Below are 23,340 nucleotides of genomic sequence, written 5' to 3' on the forward strand. Positions count from 1 at the left end.
TAAGTGGGTTATAAATAAATATTATCATTATATTATAGAAGGCACTCAAAAAAAGCTAATCATTCTAATTATTTGATTTAACTTGGACAGTCATCAATATAAATAAAAAACAAAAGGTATCCCAACAGAGACCCTTAGGGAAAATCATTAGAATGAAAGACCTTGTAAGTGGACCCTAAAGGACTGTGAAAACATTACTACAAATTAAGTAGCTGTGCAATCCTAGGGTATGCAAAACATTTCTTTTTACTACATTTTCCATTAATGTGCATAAACAGATCTAAAATTTATTTCACATAAATAAAAAAATAACTATTAATCTTTCTTTTTACTTGAGTGGATAATCTAAGCCACGTCTGATGACACAGTTCAGCTAGAACAAAAAGGGCCTCTCTATTGTGCTTAAGCTCTATAGAAAATGCTTGGAAATTAGATGAAGCAGTTCATTCGTGTCTATATATAATAGTTTGTCCAGTTTCAGCAGCTGAACACACGATGCAGTCTTCAACTGAAGACCCGGTCCAGTGGAAGACCTAACCTTACAGATAACTCTATTGTTTTTATCTAGATTATTCTAAGCAAGAAAAGCAGTTCATTCTCGTCTAAATGTAATATTATGGCAACAGTTAGGACATTCACCACTTATCACATATCTAGTTCTCAAAGCATTAGGTAGTGCCTCAATATATTCGATAAAGCACATTTTATGATATATCTGATTACAATTCTCTGCATCACAAACAATTTCAGGATATGTTCCTTCCAACTCACTTACAAGACATATACTGCAGCAGGGGTCATTTGAGGATGATTCCATAGCGTCACTGGGTGATTCGGGAAATTTCACACCAAGGACATATTCTAAATTAGAGACGAAATCATCCCATTCATCCCAAGAATCAACTCTCTCATTAACAGATTTGAATATTTTCTCCTTGGATTCTTCAGGTCCTAAAATCTCTATTTTCGGAAATGATTTTGGGGTTTCTGGATCAATGGATATCTTTAACGTTGTGCATGTATCAACAACAACTCTTCTTTCGGTATCCGTCATTTTCGCTGGAACTGGTTCTAAAACCCAGCACTTGTCATCAATTGCTTCACAAACACTCCAAAACTGGGAATATAAAGGTACTGCTTCACAGAACTCATCATAAAGCACAGGTAGGCTTGCTACTGTTGCATCTACAGCAAAATTTGGTACATCAGAAATAAATTTTAAAGGTTTTGACCCATATTCAGAGTCTAAAGTTACATTTATTGTAACTATTCTTTCCCAGTCATCAATAGTCTTTAGTACAACAAATGAGAAATCAGTAAGGCTTTGTATATTTTCAAATCCAAGCTTCTCAAGATCATTAACAATAGCCTGTATTGCGTCGATTTCCTTGTCTAATTCCATAAATGGTCCTTGTTCCTAGAAATATGTGTTCATTGTAATATAAATTACAGCTGTACACGACCAAAAGTCTTTAGGGAGGGGAGGGGTCTGAACAATAAAAAGTGCCTATTTAGACCTGTGCATCAAATTAGTTCCTATTTTTTTTTTTTGGGGGGGGGGGGGTAAAGATGTTAAACCTATTTTTTCTAGGAAATCTCTAGTGATATCTACACTGTTCCTCCTGACTGAGGGCATGAAATATGCTATTATGTCTGCCCAAGGGCAAATAGAGATATCACTTTCTCAATATGAAGAAACTCTTCTCAAGAAAAAATTGGACCTACAAGTCCAGGTTTTGTGCGGTTTTAAATAATTTTTTCATAATTTTGACTAGATTATACTTTAATATTATGCAAAATTTACACCTACAAATAAATAAATCCTAATAAATAAGCCTGAAATAGAGAAGGCAATAGTGAGAACTAAGAAGATACAAAATCATGAGGTAATTTGCTGTAGGGAAGGTGAGGGGAGGGGCTAATTACCCCCGACCCGAGTTTGTCCATTCTTGCAGCTGAAATCTAGTTTCTTCAAAGATCTTGTCGAAACTAAGATAAGCCTGCATAAAACAAGCATCCACAAAAACGGGTCAGTTTACTTTATTATATCTTTGCCTTTATAATACTATATGACGAGTTTTTCAGTTTCACTTGATTTGGGAAAACTGGTTCCAACTTTCCAAATAGGCAAAGCTCATATAATGAGAACAATCTTAGTTGCCCATTTGACTTCAGAGTCCTGTGGAATGGTCAGTCACAAATCTTTGAAAACCATTTATTTGGGGTCTCCAATTGCCTTCAAATGGCCCATAGAGAAACTAATAGACTATTTGAATTATCCTTTTTCCATGACTATCTACCTTAATTCTGCCTTAGGGTGGTGAACCCAACCAACTTGATTTTAAGTCAAAGGATTTTGATGATATTAGACCACTGTGCAAAATAGAAACTATGGATATAATTGCTGAGGATTTGGAAGATACAGCTAGACGGCATGGCATTAAGATATTATATTGTCAAGTTAAAAATTGATTGGAAGTGGTCAGTTTGAATAAGTCTTAAGTAAAGATAGTAATAGAGCCTTAAGTAGAACAAAGAAAGTGTTGAGGAGAGGCGAAAAGAATATGTCAAACCGTGATAGGGTCTGGGAAATAGTACAGAAAACAACTAGAAAATTTTTGGCAAGTTGGAAATGGAGTTATTGATGGCGGCCACAACTTAAATGTAAAACCAGAATAGCCAAGGTGCAAGATGTTTTTCCTCGCTTGAAAAAAGCTGGGAAGAAAAGGATGATATGTGTCCAAACTCAAGTGTGGGTAACGGAAATCATAGTAAGGCTCTGAGTAGACTATTACTAGGAAATGGGGTGATTCAAAAGGTTAAGAAGGATTAGAATATAAATTTTCTAGAGGAGTTATCTATTAACAGTTTAAGTACTTGTTTGAATGACTACATCACAAGCTTTACAAAAAATATCATTTTTCCGGTTTCTAAGGCTAATGTGAAATAAAGGTAATAATGGTTCGGTTATACTCTACATATGAAGAAAAATAGGTTGCCGAAACCATATTTTTTCTGAGGCCAAATGAAAAAGACATCAGCAAAAAAGGTAGGAAAAGTTCATAAGCAAGAGTGTAAGGAAATAGGGACTTCCTGGAAGTAGTAAAGAGTTTAGCATCAAACAGATTGGGGTGGAGGAAAGGTGTCCAAATCAGTATTGGCTTCCAGCACTTAGTGCTACAGTAAGCCGTTGATAGTAGTAGTAGTAGTTTAGATACGAAGACTTGTACTGTTTTCTTCATATTTCTTAGGAGAGTTCTAGCATTAGGTTGAGCTTCAGACTCCTTTTGAAGTTGGAACAAGAAGCATTTCTTGCAATATTAAAAGCTAGAACTCTCAAGCACGCAGTCACTTACAAAAGTTAGTGAGATTTCTTTATTACTTACAGCTAGAGCATTAATCAAAGAAATATTAAAGTTTACATAGCCTTCTGCTCATACTTAATTCCCATTTTTGGATTTATATGCAGCCAAAATCAAGGGAAAATGGCAAGTGAAAGGCCCGATGGAAGGGGGGCAAAAAGTTGTCATTAAAAAATTATTCAAAAAGAGCCATATCTTTACGAAATGAATGCTATGACTGTGCTAAATGCCCCCAGGCTTGGGTGCCTGGAAAGCAAAGGGTGCCAAATTCTCACTTTTACAAGTTCTGATCGTACCTTTCTCCTTGCACTTACATTTATAGATGTAAATTAATGTAGAAGTGACTATTTATGCAAACGCTTATAGTTGACATCAAAGGATAAAATAGGCTTCTGAAACCGGAAAGACAGGCTCAAAGAACAACCCCAATGAATAGATCCTTAATGCTTTGAAATGTACATATCATTAGAATGAAAGACCTTGTAAGTGGACCCTAAAGGACTGTGAAAAAATTACTCTGTTACCTAGGGTTTACAAACAAAAACAAGTGAAAGTTGGACTTTCATTATTTTATAAGACTTTAAAGTTTATGAATAGCCCTGGAACATATTAAATACATCAAATTATTAATGGAATAAACAGTTTACAAAGGTGACTGAAATTTGCAAGAGCTGTAATATGTATTGTTTGTATTCAAGGCACAATATCCTGTTTGTTAGGTTAAAGAATTGACAGGTTACCAGACACGATAAAGCAAATATCAAGAGAGTCAAAAAAGTTTGTGAACAACAAAGAACTGCAAGCAAGAATCAGAAGGAGTCAAAAATAAAAGTGCAGAAGAAAAAAAGGTACTTGTGCACATAATGGTATACACTCAATAACAAACCAGCTTCATCTGTCTGTATAAAGAGACAATTAGCTTATGCTCAGTGGAAAAGAAGTGACAAGTGACAGAATACATTGGACTTGTACAATTTGGCTATATATTTGTATATTAGGGGGTCTGGGGTGGGGGCAAAGTATTTGGACAGTGTGAAGTTAGAAAACCATTCTTAATTCATAATATGCACAAAAATTTTAGCTAACATACTTTGCATGCAAACCCACAATACTTTACCCCCCCCCCCCCCCTAATGTGAAAATATTTAGCACAAATTTGTTTCTAAAGTATTATATTCGCTTCTTGGGTGTGTAAATTATGTACACAAGTACCAAAAAAATATTATGCTAGAAGAACAGCACCATCACAATCTTCAATGCCAACAAATCTATATATATAAAAATAAGTTGTCTGTGTGTCGAGTGACGTCATGTCTAAGAAAATCGTTCAAAGACAAATTTTTAATTGTAAGAAGATCGTGGACGGAAAAATGTTTAATTGTAAAATGACTGAAGAACCTACAATGGCAACAGCCGAGGAAGCTGCTCAAAAGACAAATTTTTAATTGTAAGAAGATCGTGGACGGAAAAATGTTTAATTGTAAAATGACTGAAGAACCTACAATGGCAACAGCCGAGGAAGCTGCTCAAAGAGTCTATGCCAAAAAAACTTGCGGCTGATAGAGAAAGTAAGAAAAGAAAGCGTGCCAAGGAAAAAATAAAAAAAAGGAAAAAACTGAAAAATAAAGGAGAAAAACAAAACTAAAAAAAATAAAATTAAAAAAAAAACTAAAAAGGTAAAAACTACAAAAAAAACTAAAAAGAAAAAAGAAAAAAAGCTAAAAAAACTAAAAAAAGGTAAAAACAAAAGAAACTAAAAAGAAAAAAAGGGGAAAAACACAAAAATTTATTTCATCATATACCAATTCAAAAACGAATGTATATACAGACCGGGACACCGGGACACAAATGACGACCGGGACACAGGGAATATAAATGACGACCGGGACACAGGGACACAACTACAACAGGGACGCCGGGGGGCACAGGGGGATATATAAATGACGACGGGGACACAGGGAATGTTCGATTAGCAATCACCATCAACAAAGCTCAAGGGCAATCATTAGAATCATGAGGTATAACTAAAAAAAAACTAAAAAAAAGGTAAAAAACTAAAAACTAAAAAAAAGACCAATTCAAAAACGAATGTATATACAGACCGGGACACAGGGAATATAAATGATGACCGGGACACTCAAAGAGAAATTACAGACAGGGACACCGGGACACAAATGACGACCGGGACACAGGGAATATAAATGACGGCCGGGAAACAGGGACACAACTACAACGGGGAAGCCGGGGGGCACAGGGGGATATATCAATGACGACGGCGACACAGGGAATGTTCAATTAGCAATCACCATCAACAAAGCTCAAGGGCAATCATTAGAATAATGAAGTATAGATCTGAATACGGATTGTTTTTCTCATGGACAATTATATGTTGCATGTTCAAGAGTCGGTAAACCTGACAATCTATTTATATGCACAGACAATGGGGCAGCGAAGAATGTTGTATATTCTCAAGTTTTATGTAGTTAAAAACATGTATATATATACATATATATATATATATTCACAGGTGGGACACAGGGACACAACTACAATAGCGCGTAACTAATATGGCCCCCACCAACAAGGTGTTGGGGTGGCGCTTCGCGCCACCCCAACAGCTAGTTACGGCATAAAACCAAGTAAAAACCTACATAGATGACATAAACTACAAAAGTGTTTTTGCAGGTTATTGGGACCCTTCAACTCTGTATGTATTCACTGTAGAGTCGTCCATTATCCCCAGGAAAAGTAGCCAACAAAGATGATTTACTCAAATTGCATTTCTGCATCAAAAATCTCCAAATGAATTTGTTTGGCCAGTTATAGGACATGACTTACTCCCTAAAGAGTTTCACAAACAAATACGAAACTGGAACTTATGTTTTGCTTTAGTTTCATTCAACATAAGCATTGATTGAACCAAAAATAGTCGTGTTGTTTTCAGCTTCAAAATAGCTGAACAAATTTATCGCAAATTCAATTTAGCAGCACATCCATCACAGACCCTTGGAGGTCATTTTGAACCATATTCATATGGCCAAATGTACTTTTTAAACCCCAATGGAGCACCTTTCACATCTTTTAAATTATTAGATCAGTTACAACCCGACAAATCTCAAGGAAGAAATATTGTGAGACACAAACAGCTGTGAAATATTGCAAGAAACAAACAGACACACACAAACAGAAACTAATACAAATTTCAAGAGATTCATTCTGTCATGTCAGATAACTGAACCACCTTCATTCTTTGCAAAATATGATCCAGGTGAATGGCCAACCTCAGCATCTCTCCCCTTAGTTCACCTAGCATCAGGAGTCTTTTGAATGCTTACTTCTGCACCTGTTTCTAATTGAGGTAGGGGTTTTGCTGTACTATTGTAATATGATTTTTACATCTTGCTCAATTGCTTGTTTTTGTTCAAAATCTGAATGGTTGAAGGTTTTCTTTTGTAACTGATTTGAGGCTACAGGGAGTATTGCTTGTAATTGCTGGCTCATTAATAATTCTGCAGGTGCAATGAACCCACCAATCGGAGCATTTCTGTATTCCAATATAAGGGTCTTGTTTTCCTAAGTTTTGATTTGTAATAATCTGTTTGCAGGTTTGTACACAATTTTTGACAAGTCCATTGGACTTGGAATAATATGGGCTAGAGGTTTAAGCTTGATTGCCCACTGCTCTGTAATTTTTTTTTTAATTCGGAGGTATTGAATTGAGGACTACTGTTAGTGGTTAGTACCGAGGGGATTCTGTGTCTAGTGAACTGTCTCTTGAGCTTATAGATTATGGCTGCAGAATGTAATCTATCTACCTCAAAACATCTGCTATAGTAATCTACCATCACAATGAATTCATGACCCTCCCATTGAAAAAGTCAGTAGTTACATGTTCCCAAGGTAGTGATGGGATTTCTGAGCAAATCATAGGCTCTTTATGATTGCAATCCATTGTTTTATTCCAGCCTTACGATTTTGTACCAATGTTTCTAAGTCTTTATTTAATCCAGGCCAAAAAATGATCATTCTTGTGCTTTGCTAAGTGTTATCTAGACCAAAATGGGACAAATAAAGTGTATGCAGGGTGTCTTGAGTTTTTCAGGGATAATGATTTGTTCATCTTTGAAAATGTCTTTCACTGGTCAAAACTTTACTTCTAACATTCAAAATGGTAAGATCGATGCATGACATTGCTTCCTTTCCAGTGGCCATCCTTCAGAGATGGTTGCTTATAGCTGTTGGAGTGTATGATCTATTGAGGTTTCATATTTGATTTATTGTAGTATTTCTAGTGTTGCTGAGATGGTTTGTAAAATCAAGTGTACATATACTGCTATATCTTTGTGTATTTTTTAGTTTGTATCTGGTAGGTGTAGTCTTGATGGGGTATTGCCAACGGGAATGTCTTTGAACAGACTATAATGAATTCTTAAATCATATGGCTGAATGTACATCATCAAGCATTGGATTCTTGGAGGGGCTTTGTTAGAATATTTTTAAATGGTTGGTGATTGGTGATGACTTCTATCCTCTAGCCATAGATGTAATGGTGAAAATGTTTGACTCCAAACACTATTTTGAACAGTTCTTTCACAAGTTGTGAATAATTTTGTTCTGATTTGTTCAGAGACCTCAAAGCATACCCAAATATACTTCCACCAGACAAGATTCTTCCCCTTAGTCCATGTTTAGAGGCATCAACTAAAAAAAACCTACACAAAACCTTACAAGTTACAATGAATCAAGAATTCTAACCATTGGCACCTGCTCCCTATTGTGTTAATACAAGTCTGAAGTCAAAACGCACAAATTTTATGTAATAAAAGATAATTCTGTACCCATTCTAGGGTTGTGGATTTTGAAAGAAATGAACCCAATCAAAATTATTCTGAACATAGAAAAAAACACAGTTGAAAAGCTACTAAACAAATACCAAGATTAATTCAATGGGATTGGACAGATGGAAGGTACCTGGGAAATATTCCTTCAAGATTGGACTATACCAACAGTACACCCACCAAGAAAAGTCCCAGTTAGTAGATACATAGAAAGATAAGATTTTATTTTCACTAAAATTTTCATGACACTGCCAAATTTCTTTGGTATCGTCACATTAAGAAGCAACGCAAAAAAAAAAAAATACAAAGAAAACAAACACTTATCAATCCTCCTGATTTTTGTTATACATTTTTAAAAAACTAGGTTGTTTTGGATTGAGGGGGGAAAAGGGTTTTGTGGATTGGTTGGATCAAAGATTTTCTTCCGAAATCCATGCAGAGTTTCTCTCTTCTTTTTTCCAGAGTTTGTATTTTAAACTTTGTCAGCAGCTCTTCATAAAAGGAGCGAATGGCTGAGAGGAATGGATATGCTATTAAACAGTTGTGTAAGTTTCTTCGTTTAGGGATTAAGCATAGGGAATCATATTTGAGGAGTTAGCTGGGTAAGAGTTTATTTACGGGTGTTTCTGAATCCATAAGGCGTTTACAAGTTTGTTTGCTTGTTTAAGTTGTTTGTAAGTTTGTTTGCTTGTAATTAGGTGTTTGTTTAAAGTTGTATGTGTTTTGCTATGGCCTGCAGGCTTTTTTGCAAATAAATCTTATCTTATCTTATCATACAAAAATTTCTACCTGCTTCGAAACTATCATTAGAGCTCTTTTCTGCACTATTTCGAGCCTGGCGCTTTGCTCAGCCGTCAGTCCAAAAAGCCATACCGGTGCTGCATATTCCAAAATTGGGTGAATAAAAGATGTAAATATTCGGAGGAGGTGATCTGGAGGGGCGCTATGTTTCGACATAAGCTTGAGCATCTGCAGCCCAGCATTACCCCTTTTTACTAGACTAGTTGTGTTTGCTTCCCATTTTAAATCACTGATTCTAATAACTCCCAAGAGTTTAATCTTACTGACTTTAAGAGAATCAGAGATAGTTGGTAGGAAATTAGGTTTGAAAGAATTTAAAAATGAAATAGTTAAAATAGAAGATTTACTGTCATTTACTGTGATACTCAAATGGAAACTTTAGTCTTCACATTATCAATTAAAATTTGAGCTTTACTACATTCATTTGCTTCACAAACTTCTCCAAGAGTAAGGTCATCAACATATTTCCAACAGACTTCACAATCATTACCAATACTATTAATCATAACTAGAAAAAGAATAGGACCCAGGTACCTTGAGGTACACCACAAAAAACTGGCTAAGGTTCAGAGAAAGACTTCTTATATTTAAAAATTTGAAACCTATTTATTAAAAAACTCTGAATGATTTTCACAACAGCAGGGTTCACTCTAAAATCAATTAAAAGCTTAGAAATTAAAATGTTATGATCAATCAGATCAAAACCCTTTTTAAAACCAATTGTTAGTAAGTTTAGCCATTTACCAGGCTCATCAACATGCTTAAAAATAAAATGTAAAAGACTGACTAGATAATGGGATGTTGATGTATTCTTTCTGTTACCATACTGATGAGGAGCAAGGAAAGGTTCAACTTCAGCTTTTAGCCAATTTGCTGCAAAGCTTTTGTACATTTTTCTGAACAAGGGGGTCAAAGTGATTTGTCTCACGCCATCGAAATTAAGTTCAGTATCTTTTTTAGGGATTAGAGTAACATACCCTGTTTTCCATATCTGTGGGTAAACTGAAGAAGTTGAAACGCAATTAAAAATTTGTGTTAGTGGCCTAGTCAATTTGTCAGAAATGCTTTTGTAAGTTCACTTGGAATATCAATGGGAGTTATACTAGTTTGTTTAAATTTCTTTATTTTACTAAAAACTTGATCCTCAGAAATAGTAGGTAAACATATTGCATCATGTGGTATTTTCTGATACTCTTGGATCGTTTTATTTACATCAAGAGGCAGCAAAGATTGGATTATTCTGGCCAAATAACCATTTAACTGGTTAGCAACTTTTTCATCATTCGAATCTAAACAAAAATCAACACCACTAGGGGATTTTCCACACATTCGTTTTATTTCCTTATACCATATGCTAGGCTTTGATTCAAAAAGATTATCAATTTTTTTTTGTGGTAATACTCAGCTGCAGTTTTTTTTGTCATTTTACATATTTTGTTACAAAGCATATTAGCATTTCCTATTTTCCCTTCTTTTCTTAGTTGAATTTTATACTGAATCAAATCTTTAATTTCTTGGGTTATATAAGGATGATCTGTGTTGCACCACTTGGAAGTTTTCTCAGGCAAGCATTCTTCATATTTGTTTCTTAATTTATCTTGCAGAAATTTAGCTTTTTTATCAGAGGAGTCTAAAATTGCTACCTCATCCCAGGACTCAGATGTAATCCAATTTCCAAATTCCAAGAGACCCCTGTCTGAAAGAGGTCAGTAGGAAACTTTCTCAACTACATATTTTACTTTATGTGAAGGTAGTGGGGCCCACTTTATCATGTAATGGTAGCTACCACCAAGGGGAGGTAGGTCTTGAGGTTCATTATAATATTCTGACAAATTTGTAAAAATTACATTGAGTTTAGTATTACCTTTAGTATTCCTTGACTTCTGAGGAAGCTTTCAATTTTTATATCATTCTTATCACCAGTAATGCAAACTCCAACATTTGGTTACTTAGAAGTAATAAAATCAACACAAATCTAAATTTTCAGCAAAGATCTTTTTTTGAAAAGATGCCATACTGGGTGAGCAATAAAACACTCCAATAACAATACCAGTTACAAATCTTGGAAGCTTTTTTGGTCAAATCATAATCCAAATCATTTCATCATCATCATCAATATGGGGAATTTGCAGTAGCTGTCAGGCTCATCTAAAGCAATAACTAGGCTATATGATTCATCATGAAGGGCTGCAAAACAGTTACAAGACGGAAACGGTGACAAAGGAGCAGAAAATATTATTAGCATTTGTCTCACTATTTGAAGTTTTAGAAACTCTGCATGGTGCTAATACGCATTGATCATTCTGCTTGCTATCTGAAAATTTTGAAAAAGTTTATGCCAGGGTATGGTAGGAGAAGGTGGGGGAAAACTGCATATGGGAAAATTATTATTAATATTATTTTATTTATCACCCACTTCACAAAACAGAGGTTAAGTGGAGTAAAATACAAAAGAAAAACAGCAAAAGTAATACAAAAGGAACAAATTTAATCACATACAGAAAAAAGACGGATAAGGCGATGAAAACATCCTAGCCTATAAAGCGCTTCAATAGCTAGCTTCGCAGATAATTTTTTGAAAGCACCAGTAATATCTGTCGCACAATACTTTTTAACCAGTTTTGTATTCCGGTAAGAACGAGGTAGATATAAAAGAAATTTGCAGTACTGGTAATAATTTATGCAAATACGTTTTAGATCACCAGTCAACAGAATTGGCCTAATACCAGAACAGAAGAGCACAGAATAATCACAAAAATTTAAGTAAAGCCGAGTTAGCGCTCTTCTCCTATAGTGTCCGCGATTTGCTACAATCTTAGAGTAACCAAGACTCAGCTTATCACTAATATCTTTGACAGCACAAGACCGCAGAGCATTCATAGAATCGCATACTGTTATACCAAGCCAACGAAACGATTTAACACGAGGAATATAAAACCATCGCAGTATAGTGATTCTGAACAATTATTACCGTTGAAAACAAGAAAGTCGCACTTGTTAATGTTTGTACAGGCCGATATCGCGGAAAGCAGAAGTAACTGACTTCACTGAATGGGCAAGACCTGACTCAGTTTGACTAATCAGAAGAAGGTCATCCGCATAAGCCAGATATTAGATATCAGATAGTCCTAGTAGGCACGTAGTCGATATTTTTGATAATACATTTTCAATACAAGCATTAAAAATGTACGGCAAAAGAACTCCCCCTTGACTTACACCACAACGAACAGAGATATGACCAAAATAAGAATTATCTAATGACTTAAGGCGAAGGTAAGAATGGGAGTACCAAAAACGAAGCACTTGAATTACCGACGGATTTACTCCTCTCTGGCATAATGCCAGAGTATGACAAATACTGTCAAATGCTTTAGACAAGTCTAGGGTTGCGAAATGAAGTATGCAACGAGTGCGATGGGCATTTTTAATAAAGAAGTCAAAGCACGGTGAGCATGCTGACAGCCTAGCCCAGATCTAAAACCAAATTGATTATCATCATTTAGAGCAAGCTTAGTGATATAAGGTAGTAGGAGGTGTTCAAAAAGCTTGCTAAGAGTACAAGCTACCGTTATGGGCCTATAAGAACTACAAGAAACTGGATCTTTTCCTTTTTTTAGAAGTGACGTAACGCTACCGCATAAGAACGAGTCGGGCACACACAAACTACTCAAACACATTTGAAAAAACAGTTGGAGATGAGCTACCAGTTCAAAAGAATTCGGAACAAGATTCAAAACACTAATCCCATCAATATCCAAAGATTTTGATTTTAAACTCTTAATACCTTTAATAATAGCCCACTTTTCAACTGGAATCACATGTCTCTGACATAAACGTGACGGCAAATTTTTTTTCAAGCAAACATGAGAAACGCTTATGCACTGCATAATTAACTTTCGAAAATATTTTTGAATAATGTTCGATCCAAGATGGACGAGATATAATATCACTAGAACTTGCATCCGGAAACTTGGCAGAATTTATCACTTTTCGCCACTCACTATTACTTTTCGGAAAAGTTTCACCGGAGTAACGAACGGCACAAAGATGGCGTTTGTATTTGAGTTTCTTCTTTTGTTATAGATCAAACACAGTACCCCGAGAAGGTCGACAGGCAGACCAGATTCTTAACCAAAATTTGGCCTTATTCTTGACTTTTTTCAGCAAAGGATCACACTTCCAAATTGGTTTTTGGGTATTCCTCCTGACACAGATCAGCGGGATGGCCACATCTTCAGCTTGCTTTATACATAAGGTAATGTCATGATAATAGCGATTCAAATCAGTATGAGCATTGTCAATAATAGGGTATGCATTTGTGCAAAGAAGATGGAAAGGGACACGTACGGTGGACAGTAGAGCTCCAAGTGTAGCAAGGTAAAGAGGCATGTTCGCACTAGACCAATCACGTTTTTCAAACCACTTATGCAACATTGAGGGTTGGTTTGATTATATGTCAGAAGTAACCATAATATCAAAATACAGAGGTAAATGATCATAATCTCCCTCATCTTCATCAACATGTACTGCTGAAGTTTGTAATGAATGATGGCAGATACAGTGGTCTAAATTTGAGGCAGAACCACTACAGTGGATATATGTAAAACTGAGGTCTTTTGTTAGGACATTAAATACTAAGGGTAGACACTGAAAAAGCGCTTCCTTTCGTGTTGAGGAAACGGTGATGTCACAGTTTAAGTCGCCTATAAGCACCCACTTGTATCCCAGTCACTCAATACCAGATATGAGAGTCTTTAATTTATTGCAGGCATTCGCATAGCTGGAGAAGGAAGAAACAGATCTTCTATCATGGGGCAAATAGGCGTTGATTGTGATCATGTCTGCAAGCCGGATTGCAAGATAGTGTCCAGAGGATTGGTAGCAGCTAGGAGACAAATAGCTACGCAGAGATTGCTTAATTATACAGGCAAGACCGCCAGAAGGCCTGCCTTTGGTACGTTGGGCATTCTTGATGAAAACAGCATGTTGAGAACTTTGCCTTAGAAAGTTTACACTGCAACTTGGGAGCAGGTGTTCTTGTAAGAGAACAACATCATGATTAGCTAGTTTCTCATCAAGGCTTAACACTTTATCCTTTGTCCCATCAATGTTGAAAGAGCAAACTGAAACTTTATACTCCTTCATGACTGCAAGCGAGAAGGTCGTGGAACTTTGGAATTAGCAAGGGCCTTTAGTTTGGAGCAACAAAAACTGTAAACAACATGATCTCCAGTACAGTTTGCACACTTTGGGGTGTTACTGCAAGGTGAGTCACTGGAGTTCATATGGGGACCAGAGCACCATGAACATTTGTAGTTTTGTCGGGACACTTTGCAGCAAGGTGATCAGGTGATTGACATTTCCAGCAGCACCTAGGAATTCGCCAATATTCACACACTCGGAATAGTTCATAGCCTATCTTCAGTCCAGACTTAAGGACTGAGGAAAGAGAAATTTCGTCTTCGAACATAATTTTCACACAATTTGAGCTCCCAATCCTCATAGCATCTTGAACACCCCTGCAAGCTTTAAGAGGCGCAAGATCAAGATCTTGTGCAACACCTTTCATGACACCAAAAAACTTTTTCTCCACTATTTTTGCTTCACAATCACGAAAAACCGAGCGCTCAGATTTGCAAAAGTCAGCAGCAGCCATGCTATTGATCTTCACAATCAATTTATCACCAGAGGCTCGCACAGTATCAATGCACTCATGACCAGAAATACAGTCAATTCTTTCCTTCCACTTAGATGCATTATTGATATCACACGGTACATTTGTGATAAGAACAGTGGCTTTGCTTATATTACTACCAGTAGCACTGCTTGGAAGGCTGGGGAAATTCAGATCATAAGCTGACATTTTCTCATTAACTTGCAAAAGAGTCTGTTGAATTCCATTAAGCTTAGAAGCTATCCTGGAGTAAGCAACTGCTGGAATACAGGGAACTTCGGCTGGGGAACAGATAACAAAGACAGGGCTGTCCTCAGAAGTACTCTGATTTTGAAGAAGTTCTAACATGTCTTTCAAATGATTCAAAGCTGCGTTTGAACCCGTGCGCCTTGGATAGGGCTTGGTCAATTTTGGCAGCAAATCCCACAGGATTTTCTTTGAGCAATATCACTTGACTCAAAGAATTTGACTGCAAATTTTAAGATCACTGTAGCTTTGACACCTTTTTCATTATTGTACCACAGAAAGTTCAGAACCAGGGCATAAACAAAGCAGTCCGTATCTGAATCAGAGTCCATTTTCATGAAAATAGTCTGTTAATCCAATTCCAAGTCAAAAACATAACCATGGGCAAAATATGTCTTAACCACACTAAAGCTGAATGGTAGTTGGCTAAATTTCAGAAGCTCAAAATGCCAATAAGCGAGGGAAGCGTAGGCTCCTGCTATCTATTCCCTTCAATTTAAGGGAGACACACTCCTGGCAGGTACAACGATGCTTGCTACACAAAACCTCCCCTCTTCTGCTTGCTTATAAGTAAAAATTTCCAAAAATAATTAATGAGTATATGATTTGATAATTATGACCACAGGATTATCTCTTGCTTACTGAAATGCTGCATAATAATATTACTCAAGGTCACGAACTTTAATCCTTTGCAAGGTATTGCGAAATCTAACTAGTTTGCATGGATTAAAATTCACTGAAAAAGCTTACTGGTTTGAAATTTATAATATCCAATTCTAGACAGATGTTTTCACCTTGAACTAATTGACTTCTTTCTATCTCGGAAAGGGTTTAGGTTAGGAAGATTAAACTTTCAGAGATGGGTCTACAGGCTAAAGTATGTCCCGGGAAGGTATTTTAAAGTAACCACCTCCACTCCTTCTCCCTCTAGAGGGCTCTGAAATTTGCCTACATGACAGGTCTATACCTATTAAAATTTTGACAAAAAAACATTTTACCTTAATTTTCAGTTACTAGTTGCTTTTTCTCTGCCTTTAGTTCTGAAAATGCAATTCCTGTTACTTGAGTTGAATTTTGAGCCATATCAATGTTTTTTTTTCAAAATTTAGGAAATGTATTTGCATATCTTTAAAACCTTATAAAATGGAATTGAGCAAAGTTATGAAGCTGAAAACAATTTTGTTGTACTTCAATTAAGCAGAAGATCTCTTTTGCAAGGTTTCACTTTTATAACACATATTTTTAAAGGTCATCAAAGGTCAGGACCCTCTAGAGGGAGAAAGAGTAGAGGTAGTTGCTTCAAAATACCTTCCCAGGACATACTTTAGCCTGTGGACCCATTCCTGAAAGTTTCATTTTCCTAACCTAAACCCTTTCCGAGATAGCAAGAAGTCAATTAACTAGAATTTTACCCAACATTTTACCTTAATTTTCAGTTACTAGTTACTTTTTCCTGCCTTTAGTTCTGAAAATGCAATTTCTTTATTTGAGTAGAATTTTGAGCCATATCACTGTTTTTTTTTTCAAAATTAAGGAAATGTATTTGCGTATATTTAAAACCTTATAAAATGGAATTGAGCAAGGTTATGAAGCTGAAAACAATTTTGTTATACTTCAATCAAGCAGAAGATCTATTTTGCAAGGTTTCACTTTTATAGCAAGCATATTTTTAAAGGTCATCAAAGGTCAGGGCCCTCTAGAGGGAGAAGGAGTAGAGGTAGTTGCTTCAAAATACCTCCCTGGGACATACTTTAGTCTTTAGATTCATCCCTGAAAGTTTCATTTTCCTAACCTAAACCCTTTCTGAGAAATCAAGAAGTCAATTAACTAGAATTTTACCAAGGTGGGTACTTTAAAATACCTTCCTGGGACATACTTTAGCCTGTAGACCCATCCCTTAAAGTTTCATTTTCCTAACCTACAAACCCTTTCCGAGATAGCAAGAAGTCAATTAAATAGAATTTTACCAAAAAAAAAAAAAAACACTTAAAGGTTAAATTGCCAAATTGTGACCAGTTAAATCATTATTTCATATTCTTTTTAAATTTGTTTAGGTTACAAAGCCAAACTTAAGTATATTTGCTTCATGTCAAACAAAGTTTTACCTACTGGAATATGGTACTTTACATTATTTTTCGTAACATAAAGAAACTCTAGCTAGGCTTAGAGACTAGGCCTACTTCCTCTAGACCCTAGGCCTTGTCAAGGCAGATCTAAGAATTAGGAATACTCTTTATTCAGAAATTTTATTTTAATTTACAACTGTTTTAGAATGGGCTTCCAGGCTTTCTGGACCATTTATATATCTTCCCTAAAAGGTGCATATAATTGAGAATCTAACAGTAGCCTTTTGTTTTTAACAAATAATTTTGGTCTTAGTCCCTAAGCAACTTTAAACCTGTTAAGATACATCTGATCTAGAAGAAGCATAATATTTACCTTATCGGCGTATATCGTTATTCCTGAGCCACAGGCAACATAGGCCACCTCTAACATGCGTTTTGAATTTAAATTATTTGCTCAAAAGTTCAAAGGGAACCTGTTGTTGTGCGAAACCAAGTGTTTTCGGAAGAAAAGATTAAAGCAAGTTATTGGATGCGAACTTTAAACAAAACGCACATGACCTATTGGTCGAACGCGTCAAACCCCAAACAACTTTAAACAGTAAGAGTTATTCAATCGTCACAGAAACAATTCACTGGCTGAGCTCTGTTTAACCAGAACTGTCATTGTTTTTAACCGTAGGGTCTTACCATTTATAATTTTTGGTTGCACTTTTCAGGCGTAGATTTCAAAAATAAGACTAGGCTATGAACAAGTTTATATAGAATAAGAATTATAAGCTGACAAATAGAATTCTAGCCACTCAAAAAAGTAAGCTTTGAGTTTGTTTTTTCATATTAGGGCTATTTGGATAAATGTTGGGCTATATCCTGCAATTTGATTCACATAGGCCTTAAGACAGCAAGTCAAGAGTTTGAATTTTGTCATGAACCTTTACACTGAGGCTCCAAGACTTGTGTAGATACTTGGAAATCTCTGTTTCATCCTTTTGATGCTCTAGGTTTGATCTTAGCTTGATAATTTGGGGCCAGAGATACAACTGTGATGAAGCAAGACCCTAGTGGTCACAAAGCATTGTTAATCCAACTACTATTTTTACTAGATACTTCAAGATGTGTTGCATCTTCATCAGATCTCTTTACATTTCAGCCTTACCCTACAGGGCTATGGATCAATTATCAGGTCAAACTCTAGTTTGGCTACTTTTAGATTTAAGGAAAATTGTAACTTCCTGGGAGGGTCTAGAGAAGGAGGCATTGAATAGATTAGGGCACAGGAGGAGCTTGCATTGCTATTTTAGCCTCAGGTGTCCTGGTGAGCTGTGAGCAGTTTTAGTAGTAAATAGGTAAAATGTTATTTTTTATTCATATTAAAGTTTAATTAAAGATACACAAAAAGGAGTAAAACAATTCTAAGGAAGAAAAAGATAATAGGCTAATTTAATATGGTAACTATAAGTTATGTTCAGGTACTAGAAATATCTTTAAAACATTTTTGGATATATCTATACTATTGATAAGAAAAATTCAAGAATTCAGTAAAACTGAAAATGATTTTTTCTACACTTATCTTGAAAATGTTCCTTGCAGCCTTATTTGAACTTTTTCTTAAATTTATTGTACAGGTTTTAGTATGTCTTTGCAACCTTATATTTCTTACTGCTTCATTTTCATTTGCTTCTACCTCAGACATCTTTTCCTTTTCTTTTGCTCATTAATTTGAAATAATTTCAAATAAATAAAAATCCCACAAAATACTTGGTTCAGATTCCATTCACTCATAAGTCTTTTTTGTACTTTTAAGGATGAAAATGTAGACAAAATGTTTGACATGGTGATGACTAGGGAAAGTGTGAGCACATATGAGCATTTGGAAGCCACAAAAACATGGTTAATTCATTACTTCATGAAAGAAGTGAAAAGGTAAGAAAATTGAAGGGAAATGTTTAGAATTACCCTAATTAAAATTTTCCAATATATTAGCTAATAGTTTTTCCCTAACCCAGGGTCTTAGAAGCTTTATTTTAAATACTGGCCAAAAGGCCCATGTTCAAAACCAACAATTTACAAGCAAATATTGCTCTTCGAGTATTAAAAGTTTGTATGTGATATATATATATATTTTTTCAACAAAATCTAATCTTTTTTTTTATATCTTAAATGTTTATATCTTAATCAGTTGTTAAACTATCCTCAAATTATTCTCAAAGATGATTGAAAGTAAAACAATTGTCAAAATGGCATGAACTTACCATAATCTTTTGAAGAAGAGGAGAATCTATGAAAAAACTAGTTCTTCAATGATTGCCAGTGACTTGTTGAGACATTTTATCCATTTTTCTATTGTTCTTGAACATTATTTCTAACACAACCAGTAATTTTTCATTGCTCAATAAAGGCCAAAGCAAAAGATTTTAATTGTTTATAGATAATACTTTAAAATGAAAAGAGTTTCAGTGCATTAATTCCATTCAGCTAATTCTGACAAATTTGTAACAGATAGATAATTTTATTGCCCATTCAAAAAATGGTTCTACACCACAAATGGAGTAAATAAATAAACAGGATTGAACAAAAAACTAGGTACTACATAAATAAACACAGACACTTAAGGACACATCTCAATGTTAAGGCTACTTGACTGACTTTAAGAATCCTGTCTGATGCCTAATGAGAGCTGTAATTGGTCACCAATGCTGAACTAACACGACACTGTTGTATTCTTTGTTCATGTCTGTAAATTAAGCAGAAGTTTTGCTAATTTATGATAAACAGATTGGAAGAAAAAGAAGTTTTTGTCCTGCCAGCTGAACAATTAAAAAATCTACAACCTGGAATATCATGTAAGACTAGACCACTCAGGGCAGTTAAAGCAAAAAGCATCTACAAATTGTCTTAAGTAATGAAAATCCAAACTGAAGCAGAAAGAAAAATGGGGTTAGAAGATAAGCGACAACAAGAATCAAAACAGGTCAAAATTGAAAATGATGGTGATGATAATTTGATGATTCTTTGATACTACCAGTCAAAAGTAATGAGACTAAGAGAGCAGGTCAAACAAATTAGCTCACCCAGAGTTGATCCAGCTCTAAATGGGTACCTGGAGGAATCTGGGGAAGGCAAGCAGGAAGGGTGTGAAAGCACAGAATGGTTGGTCCCCAGCCCCCCATTGCACTTCCTGGCTGAAGGGCTATGAAATGGAGATCAGCACCACTGGTGTGGACCTTAATGGTCTAATGCCGTCTTACTTACTTTTGTACTTTTTTTTAATCTTAACATAGTGGGTCACTGAAACATGAATTTTTACTTTATCTAACATGGTTAGATGTTTAAATGTAGATCCCTTTGTAATTTTGAAAATGTCTGTTTTTATCTCCTTTAAAATAGTTGCCCCCCCCCCCATATACACATATGTAAATTTTGATGTAGATGGGTGCCCCTAATGGGTTGAGTGGGAATTCAAAACTTTTTGTCTCAGAGGATTCAAGGTGGGATTAAATTTAATGCTTTTCTAATTCAGTAAAATTTTGACTTCCATTAAGGTATTTAGTTTCTTTTGATCCAACTTGAGATTTTCTGGAACAAAGCAGATGTTTTAAATGTTTGTAAGCCATTTTCATTTATTAGGAACTGTATTTCACTAAGTAGTATTTCAGTGTATTTCATTAAGTAGGTGTATGCTTCCAGGCAGCCTTCCAGAGCTACTGGCTTAATGCTGTTAGGTTAATTAAATAGCAATTATTTTACAGAAGCAAATGGATCTGGCACTGAATTTTTCCTCATACTGAATTGCTTGTGTTTACTGAAGCCTATTTAAAAACTTGGGACAGCTGGGGAATATTTATATGTTTATTGTATATAAAAAATATTCTTGCAAATTAGGTATACCAAAAGAAATAATTTTTGTCTAAACAATTGTCATCTGAAAAAAATCCAGAAAATAATTATATAAATGTTCTAAAGTGAGATATGATAATCAAGGGCATTTAAAAAATGAAAAAATCTGTGTCTGGGTTGGCATTTTATTTGTTCAATGCCACACCATTAGCACTGCAAACCAATTTCAGCTTTTACTGCTAAACTTGTTTTAGCAGTAAACTTGTTTTCTTATTTAATTTCTGAATGTTTCTGAATTAATGCATGTTTTGATTTTGCTCTCTGAACATAAATAATTAAAAGTGGGGGAGGAGGCCTGGTTGCCCTCCAATTTTTGATTACTTAAAAAGGCAAATAGAACTTTTATTTTTTTACAAACGTTTTCATTAGTAAAAAATATACATAGCTTACAGATTAACTTACGTAACGAACCTCTATATTTGTATGTAAAAATTGTATGTCTTATGTAAATTATTAAAAAATACTTTAGCATAAAGAGCGGGGTGTTACAAGGAGCTAAACCCTTCATATGCATAAAAATTTTGTATTTATTTTTTCATTGTTTGTTAAATAATGCTAGAAAATCCTGCGCCCCCTTTATTGAAATTGTCTTCCTCCATGGAATGATCCTCCCACGTAACCCCTCCCCTCAATTTCTCCGTTCCATAAACCAAAAAGTCTCCCTGAAAACGTTGGTACACTTCCCAATAGCCATTACTATATGTGAAAACTGGCCAAAGCTTGTAACTTGCAGCCCCTCCCACAGGACTGTAGGGGAGCAAGATGTCCCCAAAGACATAGTTATTAGGTTTTTCAACTATGGTGAATAAAGTTGCTATCTCAGAATCTTGATCTGATAATTTTGGGGGGAAAATGAGCATGGTAGGGGGCCTAGGTGCTCTCCAAATTTTTTTGCTTACTTAAAAAGGACATGAGAACTTAAATTCCCGTTAGAACGAGCCCTCTTGTAGCATTCTAGGACCACTGGGTCAATATGATCACCCCCAGGAAAAAGAAAAAAAATAAACAAGCACCCATGATTGGTCTTCTGGCAAAAAATACAAATAATCATATTTTTGTAGATAGGAGCTTGAAACTTCTACAGTGTGGTTCTTTGCCCAAACAAGCTTTGCTTCGGGCCATTTGCTTGTTTTATTTTGTTATTTATATTAATAAACCCATCTTTCTCTCTCTCTTTGATATGCTGAATATGATGGTGTAGTTTTCGTTAAGATTCTATGACTTTTAGGGGATGTTTCTCCCTATTTTCTAAAATGAGGCAAATTTTCTCAGGCTTGTAATTTTTGGTGGGTAAGACTAAACTTGATGAAACTTATATATTTAAAATCTGCATTAAAATGCGACTCTTTTGATGTAACTATTGGTATCAAAATTCCATTTTTTAGAGTTTTGGTTACTATTGAGCCAGGTTGCTCCTTACTACAGTTCATTACCACAAACTGTTAGATTCCACATAGCTAATGGAAACATACTATAAGTTCTTGGTACAGTCTTTTTTTCTTTTCATACACGGTTTCGTTGCTTGTTTTTTTTTTTTTTTTTTTTTTTTTTTTTTTTTTTTTTTTTTTTTTATTATTATTATTATTATTATTATTATTATTATTATTATTAAACTATATTGAGCTTTAAGTAGTACTTGCTATTTGTGACTTTATTGTTCTATTTTCGTTGGAATATAAACTACGCTGTTATGGTTATCTTATCTTTGAGCTATTGAAGCAAATATGCGTTTTTATATTCATTTGTGATTCTAATGATTTTTTTTTCTTATTTCAGAACTTAATGAGCTCATTTAAAAACATATACCTGAATGACAAGCTTTATTGGGGGATCCATACTCGCGGTTTCCTAGAACCCTATTATTCCCAACAAAGGGCTTTCCTTCCATGTGTAGAAGGAAAAGATGTTAGATTTCAGCCAAATCTGGTGAGTTACATCTTTTTTTTAATTTAATTTTATGTTGTACTTGTACAACATTCCCTACCACTTAAAGCCTTTAGGGGCCATATTCTTTACAAAAACTGACATTGAATTGGTTCTGTTTAGGTTGAAGATGTAAATATTCTATTTTATCTAGAAAAGGCTCTGCTTATTAATTTCCAAAATGCCACTAGAATAGGTCAATTCAATAAACAGTGCTTCGAGGCCAGATAGGTCAAATGCCATTAGGTTGGTCAATGGAATATCCCCATCCAACCTACCATCCCAACTTCCTCATCCCCAAACAATTTCCATCATTTAATGTAATAAATGGTCTAAATGTCTGCCTGTCCCTACCTTTCAAACCACCCTAGGTTTTTTTTTTCCATTTCTTTTAGCTTCTTGTGAAAACATAGAAAGTAAATTAAATTATCATAACTCCTTTCACACATTGGACAGAAATCCGGCCCCATCTTTGATCACTCCTCCCAATGATTTTTCCCTATCTTCAAGTGATATAAAAATTTCTCTTAATAAGA

The 23,340-nt window shown here is 35.1% G+C and overlaps 1 protein-coding gene and 1 long non-coding RNA gene across 5 annotated transcripts; one reads left to right on the forward strand and one right to left on the reverse strand.

Moving 5' to 3' along the window:
- Window positions 1–273: 273 nt before the first annotated feature.
- LOC136041503 (E3 ubiquitin-protein ligase FANCL-like) lies at window positions 274–17,475 on the reverse strand. Of its 3 annotated transcripts, XM_065726208.1 has the most exons (3): window positions 17,361–17,466; window positions 11,052–11,315; window positions 274–1,417 (listed from the first exon to the last, which is right to left on the reverse strand). In XM_065726208.1, the coding sequence occupies exon 3, from the start codon at window positions 1,400–1,402 to the stop codon at window positions 593–595; it is 810 nt and encodes a 269-aa protein (XP_065582280.1). In that variant the 5' UTR covers window positions 1,403–1,417; window positions 11,052–11,315; window positions 17,361–17,466; the 3' UTR covers window positions 274–592. The 3 variants fall into 3 exon arrangements, with proteins under 3 accessions (XP_065582280.1, XP_065582279.1, XP_065582281.1); XM_065726207.1 differs by lacking the exon at window positions 11,052–11,315 and having other exon boundaries at window positions 17,361–17,475; XM_065726209.1 differs by lacking the exons at window positions 11,052–11,315; window positions 17,361–17,466 and adding an exon at window positions 10,866–11,040.
- A 17-nt stretch (window positions 17,476–17,492) lies between these two features.
- Window positions 17,493–22,872, forward strand: LOC136041508 (uncharacterized). Of its 2 annotated transcripts, none has more exons than XR_010621048.1 (3): window positions 17,493–17,585; window positions 18,789–18,907; window positions 22,658–22,872. It is a non-coding gene; the product is annotated as an uncharacterized LOC136041508 (long non-coding RNA). The 2 variants fall into 2 exon arrangements; XR_010621049.1 differs by lacking the exon at window positions 17,493–17,585 and adding an exon at window positions 17,590–17,662.
- Window positions 22,873–23,340: the final 468 nt, after the last annotated feature.

The sequence above is a fragment of the Artemia franciscana genome, unplaced genomic scaffold (genome assembly GCF_032884065.1).
Source record: "Artemia franciscana unplaced genomic scaffold, ASM3288406v1 PGA_scaffold_23, whole genome shotgun sequence".
In the NCBI taxonomy this organism is placed as follows: domain Eukaryota; kingdom Metazoa; phylum Arthropoda; class Branchiopoda; order Anostraca; family Artemiidae; genus Artemia; species Artemia franciscana.

What these genes read in the sequence shown, in the direction of transcription:
- LOC136041503 (XM_065726207.1), bottom strand. Translation starts at nt 17,417, where the DNA reads ATGTTAGAGGTGGCCTATGTTGCCTGTGGCTCAGGAATAACGATATAC. An exon ending in TAACGATATACGCCGATAAG is followed by an intron (nt 1,418 to 17,360) that starts GTAAATATTATG and finishes ACATATTTCTAG; the next exon opens with GAACAAGGACCATTTATGGA.